This window comes from Moschus berezovskii, chromosome 24 (assembly GCF_049115385.1).
Source record: "Moschus berezovskii isolate FMDL1 chromosome 24, NW_MosBer_1.0, whole genome shotgun sequence".
Lineage (NCBI taxonomy): Eukaryota > Metazoa > Chordata > Mammalia > Artiodactyla > Moschidae > Moschus > Moschus berezovskii.
The window spans coordinates 1,876,597-1,896,538 of NC_142483.1; the positions used below are offsets into that span (position 1 = coordinate 1,876,597).

Sequence of the window (19,942 nt, forward strand, 5' to 3'; positions counted from 1 at the left end):
ATGTCCACGTGCCTGGCTGCCGCCGCTCCACAGTGACCCAGCCTCTCCCGGGAAGGAGTTGCCTGGCCAGACGCGCCTTGTGAGGGACAGAAAGGCTGCCCCCTTCAGCCCATGGTCCCCCCCAACAGCACCAGCAGGCAAAGCAGGCTGGGGCAGCAGGCTCCCCGCCCCCACTGCCGCCAAAGCCCAGCACCCCACGATGCTCCAGGCACACCCCCCACCCCAGGAGACCCAGGAGGCCCGGGCGGCTTGCTTGCGGGTTAAGAGGCCGGCAGCAAACCACACACACACAGAAACAAGGAAACAACAACGAAAGACACTCCCGCCAAGGCTTTCTCCCCTGTCGCCTCTGGGCTGGACGGAGGCCCGGGGCTCCCGGGAAGGGGACCTCTGCCGGGAGAGCAGGCCCCGGGACTGCAGGTAACGACGAGACCCCGGACACGGCACAGCGGGCATCGCCCCCTGCCCTCGTCAGCATGAAGCGCGGGCATAGGCGGCGCAGAGCAACAGGGCTCGGGTCGCCCTGCGCGAGAGCCAGGCTCAAGAAACGGAAGGGCTAACAAAAAGCAAGGGAGACAGGGTACCCGCCCAGCTGTCCTGCCTGTGACCGTGCGGCCCCGTTCCCTGGGGCCTCCGGGGGACGCCCTCCCTGCCTGCTCAGACACTGCGGTGGGGTGGGGGCGGCCACCCGGACCAGCTCAGTCCGAGCCCCTCCGCCGCGGTGCCCGGCTCTTACCCGCTTCCGAGAGGTCGCGCAGGGAGCTGCTGAGGGCGCTGCGCTTGAGCCCCTCGCCGCTGGCGTAGCTGTCGTCCAGGCAGGCCCGGGTCAGTGTCCCGCCACCCGGCTCCTTCTTGAGGCTGGAGCACTGGGACATGCTGGGCCGCACGACGCCCTTCTGCTTCTCCAGCTCCGCTGCAACAGAGCGCCCAGGCAGTGAGGGGTATAGGGCCTCGGCCCAGGGCAGGCGGGGGGCGGCAGCGGGGCCGGGCAACCCCAGGAGGGTGACACGGAGGAACGGGGGTCTGGGGGGGGTGCTGTGCTCTGGGTGGCACAGGGCTGAGCTGCCACCTTCGGGGCTGGTGGGGAGACGGAGGGGCGAAGTCATCTGGGGAGGAGCTGGAGTGACACCGCCCCTTGTCCTGACTGAGGGAGACCCCCGAAGGGAGGTTGCAAAGGACAGGGCACCAAGGCCTGCAGGGAAGTCAGCGACTTGGGGGGAAGACAGAATTCCGGGGCTAGAGCAGAGCCAGGCTAGCTGGGCCTGGCCGTGGATGGAGGCTGGGGAGCGGGGGCCGCTCCTGTGTCCCCTGGAACGTGAACACTGCAGGAATGAGGCTCAGAGCCAGGAGGCGGGGGGGGCGGGGGTTATCGCCAGCTTTCAAGGCAGCCGGGGATGGCCTCAGCCCTGAGCCCACCCGGTGCTGAGGCCCAGAGGACACCAACGCCAGCCACGCCCCAGTGCAGAGAGCTCAGCTCCAGGGCTTGGGACACGGAGGAGCGGGGGGACCAGGAACACCACGGCCTCCTCGGGGCCGTGATGTGGTTCCCCGGGCAGGACAGGCTCTCACCCGGAGACCCCTGCCCACCGTCTCGGCCGCAGACTGGGGGCAGTGCCTGCGCCGCGCGCCGCCTCCCACCCCTGGCAGCCACGGCCGCAACCTACTCTCTATCCTGTGCTTCTCCATCTCCTGCACCTCCGCGACGGACTCCCGCAGGTCGTCGGTGAACTTCTTGCGGTCTTGAGGATTGGGGGCGTTGAAGTTGATCAGCACTTTGATGTCGGCCCCTGGGACGGCGGACGTGAGCCGGATGCCATTGGGGTAATCTGCAGGGGACGCGAGAGTGCGGGCCTGTGTGCGGGCTCCCTGCCTCCCCTCGGGCCTGGCGTGTCCATGGGGCTCCCCAGACACGCCCCCACAGGGAGGACAGGCCCCACGGCACAGGCCGCGGGGACCACCAGACAGCCCCCTGGCTCCCGACTGGGGTCCGCACTGCTCCGTGTTCGAGCTGGGCTCAGATCTGGCTGAGCGGAGGCAGGGCCTGGCCCTGGTCCGCCCCCCTGGACGGGCCTGCAGCCTGGAGCCTGAACGCCAGGGTCCTCAGTCACTCTGCCTGGGACGTGAGGCTGGCCAGGTGATGAGTCTGGGAGGAGATGGAGGCCGTGTCCCCCCTCACCTGTCCGGTCACCTCAGGGGACCCTGCTCTCTCCTGCCTGGTCTCTGTGCCTACCCCGCCCAGCTCCCTCGCCCACTCCTTCCTGCCCGGGGCCGCCTCCGAGCTCCTGGGGCTGTGGGGTCCCGGTGTCCCCTCTCTTGTCAGTGGGAATCGAGCGCCCACCGCCCGGCATGAGACGGTTCTCGGCCCAGAGGACAATCCCATCACAGCTCAGACCTGCTTCAGGGCCACAAGCTCCAACGCTTAGAGGCCTGAGCAGGTTCCCTAAAATCGGGACGTGGGCCAGGGGAGACTGAGCAGCTTGGAGAGCCTGTCCACCGCGTGGGGACGCGGGCCTCACGAGCCCTAACCTAGCTTTTGGGAGAAGCCAAGGACAGCTGAGCCCTGCGTGACAATCTCAGAACCAGTTCAATAAAACGGAAGACAAAGTTCAAACCGAGTCTAACGTAAGTGGGCCGGGACTGACCGGGAGGGGCCTGTGTGAGCCCCGGGTGCCTGAAGGTGATCCTCTGCCTGAGGACCTGGTTTGGTTGGGCTCTTCCCAGGGGGTCCCTGCCACCGCCACCCCTTCCCCGAGGGGCCTGTTAGACATAACAGAGAACGTGGCACCAGGCTCCCCAGGGGAAAACAAGGCGGGGGCAGCCTTCCAGCATGGGGCGGAGGCGATGACCCGAGATGTCAAACAGCCGGGCCACACGGCCGCCAAGGCTAGAGCGTGTGGACCCGGGGGCCCTGGTGGGAATCTCGGCAGCCCCTCAGGCATGACCCTTTGCCGATTGGTCAAACCCACACATCACCAGGGCCGTTTTACTGGATGTCTTTCCACCAACATTTTATTTAAATAAACTCACTCTGCCCTAAATGTAAAAAACTTATCCCCTGCAAAAAGTTAATGGCGAGAGTCAACGTGACGAGCCCCACATCTGACGATATGAAATGCTCCCAGGTTATTCCTCTGAGCCTGCAACTGGCCCTCTGTTGATAAAAGTGAGAACATGAACTCTGGGCAGTGGGACCCACTTACACTGGTTTTCGAAGAGCAGGACCTGCATGCCGTACAGGGAGAAGGACTGCCTGAAGCTGTACGTCACCGAGTTCTTCTTCTTTTGGAAGATCTTGGTGACCTGGGGGCAGCCAGACACAGAGGCTGAGCCCCAGGCCTGCACTGCGGGGACACCCCGGGGAATCATGGTTCATGCGGCCCCCGGGGCTGTGTTCTCCTTTGTGAGGAACCCCCTCTGCCCCACCCTGCAGCTCTGAGGCCAGCAGGCTCCCAGGGTAGTGAAGAGCCAGTAGGAGGAGGGACCCCACTCGTGCCCGCGGGCCCTACGCAAGAACAGCGGAACCCGCTGAGGGATGAGTTGGACAGCGGAGGACACCAGGGCCAGAGGTCTGCAGGGACTTGCTCAAGCTGACGGGCTCTTAAAGGACTGGAAGCCGCATGTCTGGACTCCAGGCTCCGGGGCCTGAGCAGAGCAGCTGGTCCTCCATTGGGCAGGGACAGGGGCCGGGGGTCCTGGGAAAGAAGGGGGCTGTGGGACCATCTTCACCCCCAGGCTGCCTGTTCTGGGGGCAAGAGCTCAGTGTCCTTTTGGGGGGCCCCTCTCTGCCTCATCCAGCCCCCCAGTGCTGGGGCTGAGACCCAGGCCAACGGAATGGCACCGCACTCGCCTGCCTGGCAGGCAGCTCGGGGAGCTGCGAGGCCTCTGCTCGGAGCATCAGGAAGAGGCTCCCTGGAGGCCGAGGGGCCGAGAGAGGCCCGGAGCTGTGGAGGCTGAATGTTCCATCCTGGAGGAGCCAGCCCAAGCTGCCAGGGGTCTGCGCACCCAGCCCTGTGCCCGCAGACCCACGTACCACCAGGAGGTCATTGAACAGGAAGATCTCGCGCTGGTGCAGCCCGAGCTTCTGGGGCTTGTTCGGGTCCGGAACCTCAAAGAGCCGGCAGTAGCAGACGAGGCGGCGGTGTGGCAGAGACAGCACCTGTGTGGAAGGGCCGTGTCAGACTGCATCCCGGCCGGGGACGCCCCGCCGCCCGCCCGGGGGCCCTGCTCCAGGGAGACCGCCTTCCCGGCACTGAGAGCGGGGCCTGGGGCCCTGGTCCCTGGGGGCCCCGGAAGTGTTCACCAGGGGGGACCCACACATGAGCCACATGCAGCCTGAAGGGACCAGGGAGGCGGGGGGAGGGTAGGAGGCCTCAAAGCCGCCCCGAGGCCATCAGCTCAGGCGCAGGGTCTCGGGGCCTGGGGACAAGCTCGACCAGGCCCAGACGAGACGCATGGCGACCGCCTGCTTTCAGCCCGACAGCACAGCCCTCACCGCAGGGCTGCCGAGACCCGAGGCGGGGGGAATTGTGACAAGCAAACTTCTCATTGCTACGGGGAGTGACTCGGGCAGGCGGAGCGCTGGGTCTGGGGGCCGGGGCTTGCGGGGACCGCGGAAGGGGCAGCGGAGGGCACTCACACAGCCAAGCCCGTGATGCAGGGATCCGATCTGTGGGGGAAACAGTGGACAAACGACAGGAGAGGTTAACGCCCCACACGCACCCCCGGGGCCTGGTGGAGACCCTGGGACGCCCTCCCGCGGCACCTCTCCGGCGCCCCCAGCGGGCCCGAGGGGAGCCCAGGGCACCAGGGAGCTGCTGCACGGTCCCGGCCGCTGGCTCAAACAAGGCCTCAGGTTCTCCTCGGAGGGAACCAGCGGGAAGCCGCTTAGACGGCCCTAACGGTGATGTAATTCAGCAGTCCTGACTGGAGGAACCAGGCTCCAGAGGCATCAGGGACTGGCCAGGGCTGCAGGACTGGGGCGCTCCTGGGTGCCGGGTGGGGGCTGCAGGACTGGGGCGCTCCTGGGTGCCAGGTGGTGTCCCCCGGGAGGGCGCAGAGACCACCTACCGGCTTCTTGCCCACGATGAGCTTCTCCACCTTCTGCACCTGTGACACGTGATCCTCGTTGGTCTTCAACTCCCGCCTGCGGATCCGCTCGTAGATGCCGATGAGCATCTCGCGGGGGATGTCCTCCCCGTCGTCCACGCCTGGGAGGGGACAGCGGCCAGCTCACCCCGAGGCACCGCGTCTGAACCACGAGGGGCAGCGGCGCCCCTGCCCGTCCCCTGCAGAGCCACAGGCCTCCTGGCCCACAGCTGCTGGACGGGTCCCGCCCATGACTTGTGTTCTCGGAACCCCAGCTCCAGGCCAGCTCTGCCCGGCTTAGCGAGGAGGGGCCTTCCAGCCACGCTTGGGGGGCTCTGTGAGCACTACCTCGCTCCATCCCAGCCGCAGCGCTGGTGGGCGGGCCCACGTTCTTATCTGGCCCCTTGTCAGCCTGACACCAAGGCTCTCTGAGCCAGGAGACCTCCCCCCAACGACACAGGGCCCCCAGAGCACAGCGACCTCTCAGGGGCAAGGGCAGCTCAAGCCTCCTCCCTCTTGGACAGCTCAGTGGGTCGGAGTGGCTGCTGTCCCATTTCTGGGACTCGAACCCCGGTTGCTCGGATGACATGCTCATGACTTTTCTGCTACACGGCCCTGGACGTGGAGCCGGAAAGCCCCAGTCCAGCTCAGGAAAGATGCGAGCCGCACTCCTCGGTCCACAGGCTCCTGAGGGGGCGGGCGGCAGTAGAGCGGCTCAGCCCCCTGGGGGGCTGTTCGGGCCCGCCCGTCCCCTGCCTGACAACATGCACCGCGGGTGCGCTGAGTGCCTTCAGGGGTATGGCCCCTGGGACGTGACATGCATCACAGTTCTGCCCCCAGATTGTAGGAGAAGGGAACGAACCTGTGTGCCTGGTCGGGGGACTGGCTGAGCGGTCCTCGTGGGGACGCCAAGACAGGGAGGGCTGTGTGTCCGCAGAATCGAGGTGAGCAGACGTGGCAAAGGCCCTTAGGTTTACGGCTGGGCCTCAACCCAAGAGCAAGGTGCCAAGTGGAAGAGAGGAAGCCAACTGTGCGCGTCTGCACTGGCTCCCGGGGAAGCTCTGGGAGGCACAGCACGACTCAGAGCTGACAGACAACCTCTGGGGCTGGGAGGGACCCTGCGGTGGACCTTCTGCACTTCCCAGGTCTTTTCTAATTGGCTCTTTTTCCAGGACAGTTTCCAGTTCATAGCAAAATTGAGGGGAAAGCACATCCCAGCTTCCCCACAATCAGCAGCCCCATCAGAGCAGTGTGTTCGCTACAACCTGGATGTGCCCCAGAGGCCTGAGGCCACAGGTCACGCTGAGTTCCCATGTGGTGGTGTCCATCCCGTGGGTCTGGACAAACATGCAGTGACATGTGTTCACTGTGACAACATCACACAGAGACTTTCCACTACCCTGAACACCCTCTGGGCTCCCCTCTGCATCCCTGCTGCCCCCCGCCACCACCGCGGTGTCCTGTCTCCCCAGCCTCGCCCCCCACAGGACGAAACGCAGCTGGAATCAGACCGCATGCAGGCTTTGCAGAAGTGCTGCTTTCACTTTGCAATGTTGGTTTAAGGGTCCTCCGCATCTTTTCCAGACTCAACAGCTCATTTTCTTTGCAGCGCTGAGTAACAGGCCATGGTCTGGATGGACCAGGGTTCGTGCAGCTACTGAAGGAGGGCTGGGGGGCTTCCTGGTTTGGGCAACTCTGAATCCAGGTGGGGGATTCTGTGCAGAGGGGAGTTTCCGACTCATTCAGGTAAATTCCAAGCAGGGTGACTGCTGGGTCACGTGACTCTCTGGCTTCTGAACCTCATGAAGATAGGACCCATCCAAAATATAAATGTAAGGAACTTTCCTGGTGGTGCAGTGGACAAGAACCCGCCTGCTCATGCAGGAGACACAGATTCAGTCCCTGGTCCTGGAAGAGCCCACATGATGCTGAGCAGCGAAGCCCATATACCCCAACTACTGAGCCCACGCCCTAGAGCCCGTGAGTCACAGCTACTGAAGCCTGTGTGCCTACAGCCCGTAAGCTGCCACAAGAGAGGCCACCACGGTAAGGAGCCCATGCCCCGCAACTAGAGAAAGCCCACGCAGAACAGCAAAGACCCAGCGCAGCCAAGACTGAAACGCATGAAAAAGTAAATGTATGCACATACACACATATTAAAAAAAAATTCAAAGATAAACATCAGTAAAAGCAGAACACCGCTTGTCAGGTGTCCAGGCTCCTCTCCTGCCTCTCCCTGGACTCCCAGAGCCGCTGGCTGCTGGACCTGCTGGGCAGCTGAGCAATTTCAGAGAAAAGGTGTGTCCAGTGTGTGTGTGGTGGGGTGGGGACACTTTCCCCTAAGAAGTATGAGCTGGGCGCACACTTCATGCAGAAGCACTGGCCTGGCCTTGGAACTTCTGCCTCCTCCGACTCTCACTTCCTGAGTGACCTTGGGCAGGTCCCCAACACCCTGAACCTTCGAAGCTCAAGGAAGGAGGGGCAGAAACCCTGGGGTCCCTGGCTTGAAGACAAGAGGTCATCGGCGCAAACGGCCCAGGCTCCCAAGACAGAGCCAAGCAGCTTGCTCTCCTGGTTCTGGGGTGCTCGGCCCCCGCCCTGGGAACTAGGGGGACACAGCCGCCCCTCCCTGTCATGCGGGATGGCGGAGCAAACAGGTGCGCGAACCACGAGGCCGCAGACATGGGAGTGGCCAGCTGGTGTGTGTCCCAGCAGCCCCGTCTTCCCTGAGTCTCCGCCCTCTGGGCTCATTGCACACACCAGAGGCCCCGGTGCCACGGCCGAGGCGCTGAACCAGAGAAGGAACCGGAGCCCCCGGAGCTCCTGCGTCGGCAGCAGCAGGCCGCTCACAGCCAGCTTTCCCACGGGTGACAGGGCTGCCAGGCCGGAGGCTGGGGAGGGGCAGTGCTCGGAGGCCCCGGGCGCCCGGCACCCAGCCTGCAGTCCCTCCGCCCTCTGGGCCTGCAACGGGCCTGGGCCCAAACCCTGCGGTCGTTCTGAGACCAGTCCTCCCATCGTCCCTGGCCGGGCCACCCCTACCCTGAGCACGTGAGGCCGGGGCAGCTCACCGCGGAGGTTCTTGACAAAGTCCTCCAGCTTCATCTTGCGCTCAGGCTTGACGTTGGGGCTGTACATGTCGGTGTTGAGCAGGATGACGGCGAAGGCCAGGATGAAGATGGTGTCGGGGTTCCGGAACTGCCTCACCACCCCGGGGTTGCAGATACAGTACCGCTGGCTGGGGCGGGGTGGGGAGGGGGGACTTCAGCCGGGGCAGGAGGCCAGGCCACCCCTCGCCCACCAGCGGCCCCCAACACCCGAGGCTGGCCACTTGTCTCATAGCCTCTGCGTCTGCCTCGGGAACATGGCGGGGACTCCCGACCAGCAGAGCTGGCCCTGACCGTCTGCCCATCTGCTCAACATGCGAGTCAAGTCCCCCCCGGCCCCCACAAGCTGGATGGCAGCTGCTTGGGGCTGAGGACCACACCCCCGGGCCCTCTCAGAGTTCTGGCTGACGGGAGGCTATGCCCTAAAGGCGTGGTGTGCCCTCTGCCCCACCCGGAGTGGGGATGGACCCGCCCTGGGGCCCTCAGGCGACAGGAGCCTAGGGCTGCAGTTCAGAGGGCGGCCCACCTCTGGATGGTTCCAGCCCCCCACTGCTGCGGCACCTTTGCGGTGGAAGGTGAACTAACAGCCTCGCTAACACACAGCCTCCAACACGCCTCCACGCCTTCCCAAAGCCCCTTCCACTGGCGCCCCGTGGAGGGGTGGGCGGGTGGAGCAGGGATGGAGACGGGGGAACGGGGGGCACACCGCAACCGAAGCTCACAGGCAGCAACGATCAGAGCTTAGACAAGGTGGGCTTCAATCTCCTCTTCCCTGTTAAGCGCTGCCCCTTCCAGGAAGCCCTCCTGGATGGAAGTGTCTGAATGCTCCCCTCCCAGGGCCTGGGGTCTCTTCTTCTGCGAACCCACCACCCATGCAGAGACCAGGGGTCTGGGCCTCCCACACACGGCAGTGTGCACAGTCCCGGCGTGCAGGAGGGCTGCAGGGACAGCTGGCCTCGATTACAGGCCCTCTGGGGTGCCAGGCGCTGGGCTAAATGCGCCCACACATCCCGAGTGGTGTACTCGCCCAACCACTCCAGGGTCGGTGCCGTTATCCCCAACTCTGCAGGTGAGGACTAAGCACAGAGGCTAAGTACCCAGCACAAGGCCACACAGCCGGCACGTCAGAACCAGGCTCTCTGTGTCACTGAGAGTCATCCCTGTGACGACGCTGACGGATTCGGAAGCCAGCGTCCGAGGCCCCGGCTCCAGCACTGGCCGCACGGCGCCTGGCACCCAGGAGGGGCCCCCTGCCCCTGAAGGGGATTCTGCCCTCAGGGTCCCAGCCTGTGAGACGGGGCCCCGTCCCCGCTGGCCCGGCCCGCACCTGAAAGCCTCGATCAGCCGCTCCACCTTCTGCGCCTCCCCCTGCACCCGGATGTGTGCCTGGAACTTCCTCAGGGCCTCGTCTAGCTCCATGGCGGAGAAGTCCATCTCGTCCACCACGCAGCTGGAATGAGAGCCCACGGCCGGTCAGCACCCCCACCCCCTCCCGCCGGGGGCTGAGGGCTCGGGGCAGGGAGGCCCAGAGGGAGGCTCTCCCAGGCGTTTCCGAGCGGCGTCCAGGGGGGCGGTGCCGTTCCCCCCACTGACCCACAAGGAAGGCAGAGCTGGGGAGGCCACAGGGGCAGGGGACTCTGGCCACGGCCCTGGCCCAGCCTGACTGGGACCCCTGAGCAGAGAAGGTGGATCTGCATCGGGGACCCTCGAGCGACCACCCAGGGGGGCTGCAGAGGTCCCGGTGCCCACTCCCAGGGACCCCGTCCACTGCAGCGATGCGCTGAGCACTCTCGGCCATTGGGGCAAGGCGGGGGTGGGGCCCCACGGGAAGGTCTGCTGACCAGCGATCGGGGAGGATGCCCGGGGGCAGAGGGGGGGGTCTCGCTACTTCCTGAGGCCGCAGCTATTTTCTGATCTAAGGAGAACAATGCCCGGATTTCCTACGGACCAGCAGCGGCTTGGAGGAGTGGGGGTGGGGGGTGGGCTAAGGGCCTGCCGCAGGCCAGGGGCTAGGCTGGATGGTCGCCTTGGGCCTCACTCCTGGAGGAGTTAATCAGCTCTCCTTGGGTAGGTCCTCCCTGGTTTCAAAGGGGAGGGGGCAACAACCACACTTTATGGGGGGCTGGAGCAGAAGGGCTGTGGGGGAGCAGCCCAGCAGGCACAGGCTGCCTCTCCAGGGTGTCGGCGTGTCACCGATTGCAAAGCTGTGTGTGTGCTTTGACCCTGCGCCTGGCCCACCAGCCAGGTCGTCCACCCATGTGAGGCCTGGTGGGCAGCGTGCCCACGGCAGCCTGCAGCCACGCCCCAGGCCCTGGCCAAGGGCAGCCGCTCTGAGCCACCTACTTCCGGCTCTGGCTCCTCGTCTGTGGGGGGGGCTTTGGACCCCGAAACCCACTGTGGGTGAAGTGAGGACGGGGCCTGTGACCGCGCCCGCCCAGTGACCACCGGCCCCAGACACGGAGCTGCTCCTCTCGGGACAGTCTGGGGGAGGGTCGGGGGGTACAGGCACGTACAGGCAAGCCTCCTCAGAGCTGGCAGCAGTTCCCAGGGGCCGTGGTCGCCAGCTGGGTGGACCATCAGCCCATCTCCCGGCAGGAGAGGGAGGAGGGCAGGGCCTGAGCTCGACCGGCTGCCCGCGCTGCACCGCAGGACAGATGGAGGCCGCGGGCCCGGGGTGGGGCCGGCCCTGCTGGACGGGGCTGGAGATGCCCGGGGCTAGCGTATTTCTGGGGAGAGGTGGTAGGACTCCCGCCCCAGTGGAGGTGCCCGGGGCCCGTGCATCTGGGGGAGACAGCAGGGAGAGGCGGGCCACTCACTCGAGCACATCGCGGTTGAACTGCTTTTGCCGGTTGCCCAGGAACTCGCCGATCATCTGCCGGCTCAGGCCCTTGCGCTGCAGCAGGAAGTGGGCCACCCCCACCGGCGTGTCGGGCACGAAGCCGCGCTCGATGAGGTACTGGACGCCCTTCTCGGGCTTCCTGGGGGACAAGAGACAGGCTGAGCTGGACGCGCCCGCTCCCGTGCCCCTCCGCCTCCGCGGCACCCACTCCCGTCCCAGCCTGAGTCTACCACCTGGGGCACCCGGGACCGTCCAGGCCCTGCGCCCAGACTGGGCCAGCGAGGGGCACACACAGCGGCCCTGCCCAGCACGCGCTGGCTGCCCGAGGACAGGCTGGACAGCCGGCACCCCGAGGACCCCCATGGCTCAGCCCCCATGCCGCCCCCGCTGTCCAGGCGCCCAACCTGAGCCGCGTGGCCTCCCAGGGCCAGGACCACCCCTGAGGGATGGGTGTGTTAACACGGGCGGCGCCCAGAACGCGGTGCACAGCAGGTGAGCACCTGAAGGTTTAGGACAAACCTCCACAACACTGGAGGACATGGAGGCCCAGAGCCAGCTCCCGCGGCGCTTGGAGGCCCGGGAAGGGGCTGAGCGTCCACTTGCCCCGGGACCCGGGGGCCCCCTGGGGACTGGGCAGTGAGCCAGCAGGCCGCTCCCTCGGCCCGGACCTCGGGGCCTGGTGCTGGCTTGGCTGACCTCACAGGAAGGCGCCCGTGATCAGAAGAAATAGGGAGGGAAAGCAGGAGCCTTGGATGGGCCTGGAGCGCCTGCGGGGCACTCTGGGGGCATGGCGGTCAGAGCCGGGGCTCCCTGAGGCCGCGAGCTGATGGCAGGCCCTGCAGACCCCGTGTTTCTACGTGCAGGCCGGCCTCTGGCTGCGAGGGGACCCTGCTATCTGTACCCCAGGTGGCCGCACACCGCAGCCTTGCGCCTGAGCTTGGCAAGAAGCAACCCGCTGGGCCCTGGCACAGAAAGGGTGGCCCAGGGTCCCCGTTCCCGCATGGGCACGGGCACTGATGCGTGGATGGGGTGACCCCGCCTCACGGCCGCCCCCACAGGAGCCCACGGCCATGTGACATCCTCACGACGTTAACAAAGCAAGACCAGCCGGTCGCCAACGCTTAGAAATCAGGAGCTTGGACAGAGAACCTGGGTTTCCGAGACGGCCTGGCATCCTCGGGCCCATATCCTGCACGGCAGCGGCGGGAGGGCAGGGCCAGACCTCCCCAACCTGGGTGCCTCCACCCTCCCCCCGGGGACTGCCTGGCTCCTGAGGCCTGGTCCAGCCCAGCCCCCTGCTGCTGCCCTGGGGTGGCCCAAGCTCCCCTATCTGCCCTGGCTGCTCCTCCCCGTGTTCACACGCCACGGTCACCCAGCATCATGGCTGCCGGGTACCACCCCCCCAACCAGGAGCTCACAGCCCCGTGGGACGGGGCGCCCCTGGTTTAAGTGCAGCGTGCCAACTCTGTGCCGCCCGGCATTCCAGACGGCGGGGCTGGATGGCGCTGGCCCTGGGCCCAGTGTGACCGCTGCTGCTCTCCCTCTGGGGGCCGGGAGAGGGCGGGAGGGGCTCCTACGAGAGAGGCAGAGTGACCGGAGGGTGGGGGAGCCTCCTCGTGGGGTCGACAGCGAACGCAGAGGCCCTGCAGTGGGTGTGGGTTTTGCAGGATCCCAGGGCATGAGGTTTCTCCGGGGCTCAGAGTAGGGTCTGGGGAGGAGGCTGGGGGGCGGTGGGCAGCCCTCAGGGTCACCTGTCCCCCTCTGGAGCAGGGATGAGAGGCCCGGCGAGCTCTGAACAGTGCAGGCGTGCACCCTGTGGTCCCTCTGGCTGTCCTGGGGGGGTCCAGCTAGGAGCCCCTGGCAGTCAGGCGGGAGTGGGGGTGACTCGGGCAGCTTAGGACACAGTTTGGGGGCAGTGATGACGGCGTTTGTGCTCGTGAAGCTGCGGGTGAGCCAGAGGGCTCCCGTTCTCGGCCTGAGCGGAGGTGAGAGGAGCCGTGTCCACTGGGCAGCTGTCAGAAGATGCTGTGCGATAGGAGCCCGGACTGAGCAGGCTGGGGTGGAGACCAGGAGCCCCCAGCAACCGAGGGGACGGGGGCTTCAGCGGAGGTCAGGCGGGGCTTGGGGGTCTCCTGGCCCAGGCAGCACGCAGCTGGCAAGGGGAGGACTCCCTGACCCCGAGGAGCCAGCAGTGGACACTGCTCCTGGGTCCCTGGGCCAGGGAACCCCGCCGGCCCCCGGCTGCCCCAGGCGTGCTCCCGGGGGCCCTGCCCCTCACGGGGCTCTGCGCTGACCTGAGGAGGCGCCCACACGCCCGCGCCCTGGGGCTGGAGGCACATCCGGAGGCCAGGCGGACGCACAGCAGGGGCAGCCCTCCTGGCCAGCCGGCCTCCCTGTCTCGGCTTTCTCTCATTTTCCCACTCTCCTCCCTGGACCCGTCACTTGGACTCCAGGCGTCCCTGATGTGGGGGTCCGGGCTGTGCAGGCCGCCTGGGGCGAGGCGGGGGCTGGGCCGGAATACAAGGGCCACCGGTGCCAAGGCCAGACCTCCCGGGGAGGGGCCGGCCTCGGGCAGAGCCCACCAGGACCTCTGTGCTCTGCCACCCTCCCACCGGTGGCTCCAGAGCCTGCCCGGGCCATCTGGCCCCGCACAAGGTCAGACCATGAGCCCTCTCTGGGCCCGGGGAGGCACCGGGCAGGCAGCTGGTGGCCACAGGGCTGGGGTCTGGCGGCCCTGTGCCCCCTCTGCCCCACCCCCCCGTCCCCCGGCACGGGCGAGGCCGCACTGTGGACAGCGCGTTCTGCAGCCCTGGGCCCATCCTGGGACATGGCCGCCGAGCCCCTGCACTGGGCCCAGCCAGGGCAGTTGCACTAAAACACCCGCTGCGGCTCGGCCTCGCCTCTGCCCCTGGACTTGTAAAGGGCTGAGGCCCCTCAGTCTCAAGGGGCCGCAGTGGAAGTCCACCAGGGGTTTCCACAGTCTTAACGAGCTGGCTCCACAATCGGCGTGGAAGAGAACTGCCAACAAGAGCCAAGGCCGCCGTTTCAAAGGACAAAGGGGTTTCTGACCTAAGAAAGCCTGATGCTGGCACAGGAGCAAACAGCTCCCTGACCAGGAGCGTGGAGGGGGCTTCACGAGGATCTGTGATCCTGTTCATGGGCGCTTCCAGGCCCCCAGCGCAGAGCCGGGCCTGCAGGAGGTGCTCCATGAGTGTCTGCCAAGGAAGTGGCGGGTCCCAGCACAGACCCCGCTCGCAGAGGAAGCAGACGGGCCTTCAAGTCAACAGAGAAAGGACAGGCTCTTCAGTGAACTGCCTGCGAACGACCAGCTAACTCCCACCAAATAAAAGTGACACTCCTCAGTGGGCACCACTCTCCAAACACCAGGCGGGCGCACTGAAGGGTATGAAACGAGACCACCACAGTCCTGCGGAAAGTGTTTCAGGCCCACGTGACGACCTGGGGCGAGTCTCTGAAAAGAAAGCGTAAAAACACAGCAGTTCCCAGAGAGAACACCGAGGAACGGGCCAGGAGGCACTGCGCTGCGCGCCTGAAGCTAGGCTGGATGTCAGCTACATCTCAACGAAGAAAATGTAAAAAAGAATCAGCAATTTCTGTTAAAGCAACACAGCACAAACAAAGCTAAAAGATGTATGATTAAAACCCACTGAACCGGAAACTTTGTAAGGACAGATCTTACAGTATGTGGATTCTACTTCAGAAGTTTAAGAAAAAGGCAACCAGTGACAGGAAACCCTTTCTAAAATTACAAAGGATCAGGATCCACAATACGTAAAGAACCACTAGGAAATCAAACCAACCTAGACAGCATATTAAAAAGCAGAGACACTACTTTGCCAACCAAGGTCCGTCTAGTCAAGGCTATGGTTTTTCCCGTGGTCATGTATGGATGTGAGAGTTGGACTGTGAAGAAAGCTGATTGCCGAAGAATTGATGCTTTTGAACTGTGGTGTTGGAGAAGACTCTTGAGAGTCCCTTGGACTGCAAGGAGATCCAACCAGTCCATCCTAAAGGAGATCAGTCCTGGGTGTTCATTGGAAGGACTGATGCTGAAGCTGAAACTCCAATACTTCGGCCACCTGATGGGAAGAACTGACTCATTGGAACAGACCCTGATGCTGGGAAAGTTTGAAGGCAGGAGGAGAAGGGGATGACAGAGGACGAGATGGTTGGATGGCATCACCGACTCGACGGACATGAGTTTGAGTGAACTCCAGGAGTTGGTGATGGTCAGGGAGGCCTGGCGTGCTGTGGTTCATGGGGTCGCAGAGTCGGACACGACTGAGCGACTGAACTGAACTGAAATGAACTGAGGAAATAAAAGAGAGAAATAACAGAAAAATAGGCAAAAAATAGGAACAGGCATTCTGTAGAAGGAAAAACCAAAATTGCCAAAAGACACAAATACGGATGCTCCACCTAAGCAACAGGCAGGCGAGTCCAAAGTGAAACAAGACACACTATCTCTACGCTTGGACGGGGGTGGGAGACAAGGCTGAGTGCCATCCGTCCAGCTGCAGGCTCCACTTCAACGAACAGCCACTGGGCACCCAGGGCCCGGCCACCAGCAGCAAGCCGCATGGCAGTGTCAGAGCAGGACAGTGTGCGTGGCCCGCGCCTAGGGGACGTCTGCGGGGCCAAGGGGACGGCAGGGAGGCACAGGCCAGACTCTGTGTGCCTGGCACTCTCTGAGCTCCTCCCACGCGGCCTCATCTCCAGCTCACACCCCATGACTCGCCCGGACGAGGCCACTGCGGCAGAGGTCGCCCCCACGGGGGACATGCAGAGAGGATGTGTGAGGACCAGAACCGTGCACACAGACGCACGAGGGGAGGCTCGGCGTGGCCCGCGGCGGAGGGCCGGCAGCGCCAGGAGGAGTCCGGAGAGCACGCTGCTTGGTCCAGGCAGGCAGCTCTTCCGGGCCCTGCCTGTCCACCCGGCTGGGACTCCCGGGTCAGGACATGACACCTGCCAGGGATGAGGGGAGCTCATGGGCCCCCAGGTCATTCCCCCCAGGCCTCCCCCAGGAGGGTCCGAGACGCCCTGGGACCAGCGGGGACCAGAGCAGGCGGCGGGCTCCCGGGACAGAGTGCAGGACGGCCTCCCGGCTCTCGCAGCGTTCCAGCCGTGGCCTGGGGGCAGACGGAGTCTCAAGGGCTCCCTGGGTGCCCATGATGGCTCAGGGACGCGTGGTCCTCAGCCCATCGAGGGCCAGGGAGACCCCCAGGGGCCCGGGTGTGACCCCACGGTTCCCCACAGCTGCCCTGCAGGACAGGCCTCTCCGAGTGCTCCAGTTATACACGGGGTGACCCCCAAGTTCCCCCACTGCCGTCTGGAAGGGGAAGTGGGGGGCTCACAGTGGACGTGGGTCAGCAGCCACTGGGCAGGCTGGCTACATCCCCTCCACGTGCCCCCCCTGCCCCTAAGAAGCCAGCAGCAGGCTGGTGTCCAGTGACACCAAATCCAGAGAGGAGTGGCCCGAGGTTTTGCAGCCAGAGCTGCCAGCGTTCCCCCTCTCCAAGGGAGAGCTATTTTCAGCCATGCTAAGAATAGTCTGTGTTAAACACCAGTCTCCCGCCCTCGACCTGCTCTCCCCAGAGCCCTGCACAGTGGCCATGCCACAGACCCAATGCACGCGCCCCGCAGGGCGTCAGGCCTGCCTGGGTCCTCCTCCCTGACCAGCCTGCGTGGACGCAGACCCGGCCCGGCTCAAAGGCCTCCGCGGCCCACCACCCGGGGCCCGACGAGCCCCGTGCCCCGCTGCAGCACGCCGGGCGGCGGCGGCGGTGGTGGTGGTGGGGGGCACTCACTTGTTGAAGAGGTTGAGGCCGATGCGGTAGTGCCGCTTGCGGATGACATCGTTGCTGAAGGCGGGCGAGTCCCAGCTGTTGCGGGTCTCCTTGTGGTAAGTCTGCTTGCTGAGTGTCTGCTCACGCAGGCTGTCGCGGGACGAGGATTCCGAGCTGCAGTTGATGGTGTCGTTGGAGTTGGATGTGCTGTTGAGGCTGTCGTTGTCACCGTCAGAGTAGTCCGACTCGGACTTGCTCTGCCGGTTGGCCGAGCCGTTGATGGCCAGGTGGGCATCCAGGGGCCGTGGCCGGGCCCGCGGCTCCGGCTCCTCCCGGGGGAGGCCCCTGGGGGGTCCGTGGGGGCCGTGCTTGGGGCTGCCCTGCGGCCCACCCAGGCCGCGCTCGTAGGCGCCCTGCCTCTTGAGTGAGCTGCGGTCGGAGCGGTCGCTGAGGTCGGCGGAGCTGTCGCTGGGCGGCTCGACGGTGAGCAGAGGCAGGTGCTCCACGCGCGCCCGCGGCTCCAGCGAGGGCGTGCTCCGGCAGCTGGTGTCCGTGTCCCCCTTGTCGTCCTTGTGGGCCAGCGCCCAGTAGTCCTGGGCGGCTCCGGCCCGCAGCCGCAGGTCCGACTCGCCGCTGGACGGCCGGCACCCGGCCTGCGCCGCGGGCAGCGGCGGCGACAGCTCGTCCTCGTCGATGTACAGGGTGACGTCGCTGTACGAGGCCGTCATCTCGTCCAGCCGGCGCTGCTCGGCTGTGCTGTGCAGGCCCGACGAGGGCTCGGCGGGCGCGGGCGCCCCCTCCACGGCGCGCAGGCTGCGGCAGTTGAGCGCGTCGTCAATGGACTCGGCCAGCGACTTCACCTGCCGCGAGAAGGCATCCTCCAGCTCTGTGATGGCGTCGGCGAAGTCGCCGGCGGGCGCGGGAGCCTGCAGCACGGGCGGGGGCGGCGGGCCCAGGTCCCCGCACTCAGCCGGCCCCAGGGAGCCCAGCGGGGCGTCCCCGTCGGTCACCGAGACCTGCTTGCCCTCGAAGAAGGAGCTGTGCGCCTTCTCAGGCCCCTCGAAGGACAGCTGCACCCGCATGTTGGACAGCACGATGCGGCGGGACAGACGCTTCTCAGACATGGAGCTGCGCAGCCGCTCGAAGTTCTTGTTCATCTGGTACTGGCGGAAGGCCGTCTGGATGGTGCGGGCCGCGTGGCGGGTCACAAGGCGGCCCCCATACTTCCGCTCGAGCATCTCCACCTGCGGGGGAGGGAGAGGGGCGTGAGGACTGCTCGGCCCGGCCCAGAGGGCAGACCGTGCCCACAGGCTCCTAGACCCAGGAACCGGCTGGGCGCCGTGTCCACGAGGCTCCTCGACCCAGGAACCTGCCTGGGGCCGTGCCCACAGGGCTCCAAGACCCAGGAACCGGCCAGGGGCTGTGCCCACAGGCTCCTAGATCCAGGGAGGCAGAGGAGTGGTGAGTTGCAGTTACAGCAGGCAGTCCCTGCAGGACTTCTCAGAGCCTTTCAAGGGCGGTGGTTTCCTAGACTTCTCTGTCTGCAGCAGCTTTTGCCCTGGGCACCGGGGCTGTGCAGTTTAATGAAACTTTGAGCTGCTGCAGGAGGTTGCAGGCCGCCCCTCGGGAGACAAGGAGACTGTGGTGGGGGCAGGTTAGGAGACCAGCCCGAGGCCCGAGTCGGCCCTGAGCATGGAGCCCCCGCCGCGGGCCTGGGTCCTTGTCCATAGACTGACTCTGAGAAGCCTGGATCCATGGCCCCTCGGGCCAGCGGCGGGCACAGGCGAGACAGACCCTCAGGACGGGGCGGAGGAGGCATGGGACCCTCCACTGCACTCCTGGGAGGGGTAGACAGCTTGTGGGGGCCCCGCACCCGCTCCTGTACAGACAGGGAAACTGAGCCTCAGAGAAGAGACCCGACACACCCCTGCAGGCCTCACACCCCAGAGCGCCTTCCGGGAGGCTGACCGCGGGCCGCACCATAGGCAGGCAGGGCGGTGGGACTCTCCCGCGAGGCATGCACGCCTCTGGGGCCCAGCAGCCCCAGGCCTGAGGATGGTCCCGAGGGCCGCTCTGCACGCCTCGCTCCGGGTGAGGCCGGAGCCCACCTTCCTGAAGCAGAGAAGACCCAGGATGAGGAGAGGCCTGGCCCACCAAGCCCCTGTCATGGGGGGAAGGCCTCGGGAGGAGGTGAAGGGAGGACCTCAGGAAGGGGCCTCGGGAGAGGCTGTTCACACCACGGCCGCGCCCTCGAGAGACGAGGTCTGTGCAGAACAGTAGGGGGACCGCTGAGGGAACAAAGCCAGGCAGACGCTAAGGGAACCGGGCTGCAGCCAAGGGGAGGCGGGCAGGACGCGAGGGCTCGGAGCCCCACTGGGGGCCGCCAGCTCCCCCCATGCAGACGGGCCAGCCCTCCAGAAAGGGGGGCGGCAGAGGGCCCCCCTCAGGAAAGGAGTCGGGGTGGAGGGGCAGGGCGAGGGTCAAAACCACGTCTCACAGCCCGGCGGGGCCTGGAGGCAGCCAGGGCGGGACTGTTTTCTCTCGGCCTGGAGCCACTGAACTGCGTCCAAAGGGATGACCTCACTTCCACATCTTCGAGCGGCGTCTCTGTTTCCTGGGTTTGGAGCACAGCTCCGAGAGTGCTTGGGGCCGACGGAGGCCCACGCCTGGGCTCCAGAGAGCTCTCACCCCTCCGCACCCTGAAACCTCGGTTCAGGGTCCCTCAGGTCTGCTCGGTGTGGGGTGGAGGCCCCTCAGGCCAGAGCACGATCCATGGCTCCTCCTGTCCTGCTGACTCTAGACCTCGGGAACCCAGCAGCGACGCTCTTCGCCTGAGCCAGCCCCCCAGATCGGGGCAGGGGCAGAAGGGGCGTTAGCGGGCAGGCATGGGCTCTACGCTGCTCCTCAAAGCCCCCCAGCCCTCCTACCGGCCTCCCCTGGGGACACACCAACCCGGGCCTCGCTCAGTCAGCCCACCAGGGTCACTGCCCTTCTGGGCCAGAGCTGCCCCGAGGCCCGTCTGAGTGCTGACTGGGGCACAGGGGGGATCCAAGCCATCTGCACTCGCCTAACGGGTGTTGCCTTCACCTGACACCGCATCCAGC

At 65.8% G+C, this 19,942-nt stretch overlaps 1 protein-coding gene across 9 annotated transcripts in view; it reads right to left on the reverse strand.

Annotated features, from left to right (window-relative positions):
• LOC129547691 (IQ motif and SEC7 domain-containing protein 1) overlaps window positions 1-19,942 on the reverse strand; it is a 142,529-nt gene that overhangs the window by 8,334 nt on the left and 114,253 nt on the right. For 5 of the 9 annotated variants that reach the window (XM_088831711.1, XM_088831709.1, XM_088831708.1 and 2 more), the window contains 11 exons: window positions 16,860-18,082; window positions 11,006-11,167; window positions 9,517-9,639; window positions 8,154-8,320; window positions 5,068-5,207; window positions 4,637-4,666; window positions 4,031-4,156; window positions 3,507-3,692; window positions 3,201-3,300; window positions 1,665-1,826; window positions 737-913 (listed from right to left, as the gene is read on the reverse strand). In XM_088831711.1, the coding sequence (XP_088687837.1) occupies window positions 737-913; window positions 1,665-1,826; window positions 3,201-3,300; window positions 3,507-3,692; window positions 4,031-4,156; window positions 4,637-4,666; window positions 5,068-5,207; window positions 8,154-8,320; window positions 9,517-9,639; window positions 11,006-11,167; window positions 16,860-18,082 (2,596 nt within the window). The remainder of the gene's footprint in view (window positions 1-736; window positions 914-1,664; window positions 1,827-3,200; window positions 3,301-3,506; window positions 3,693-4,030; window positions 4,157-4,636; window positions 4,667-5,067; window positions 5,208-8,153; window positions 8,321-9,516; window positions 9,640-11,005; window positions 11,168-16,859; window positions 18,083-19,942) is intronic. The other 4 variants (XM_088831707.1, XM_055413474.2, XM_055413471.2 and 1 more) reach the window with 1 other exon arrangement.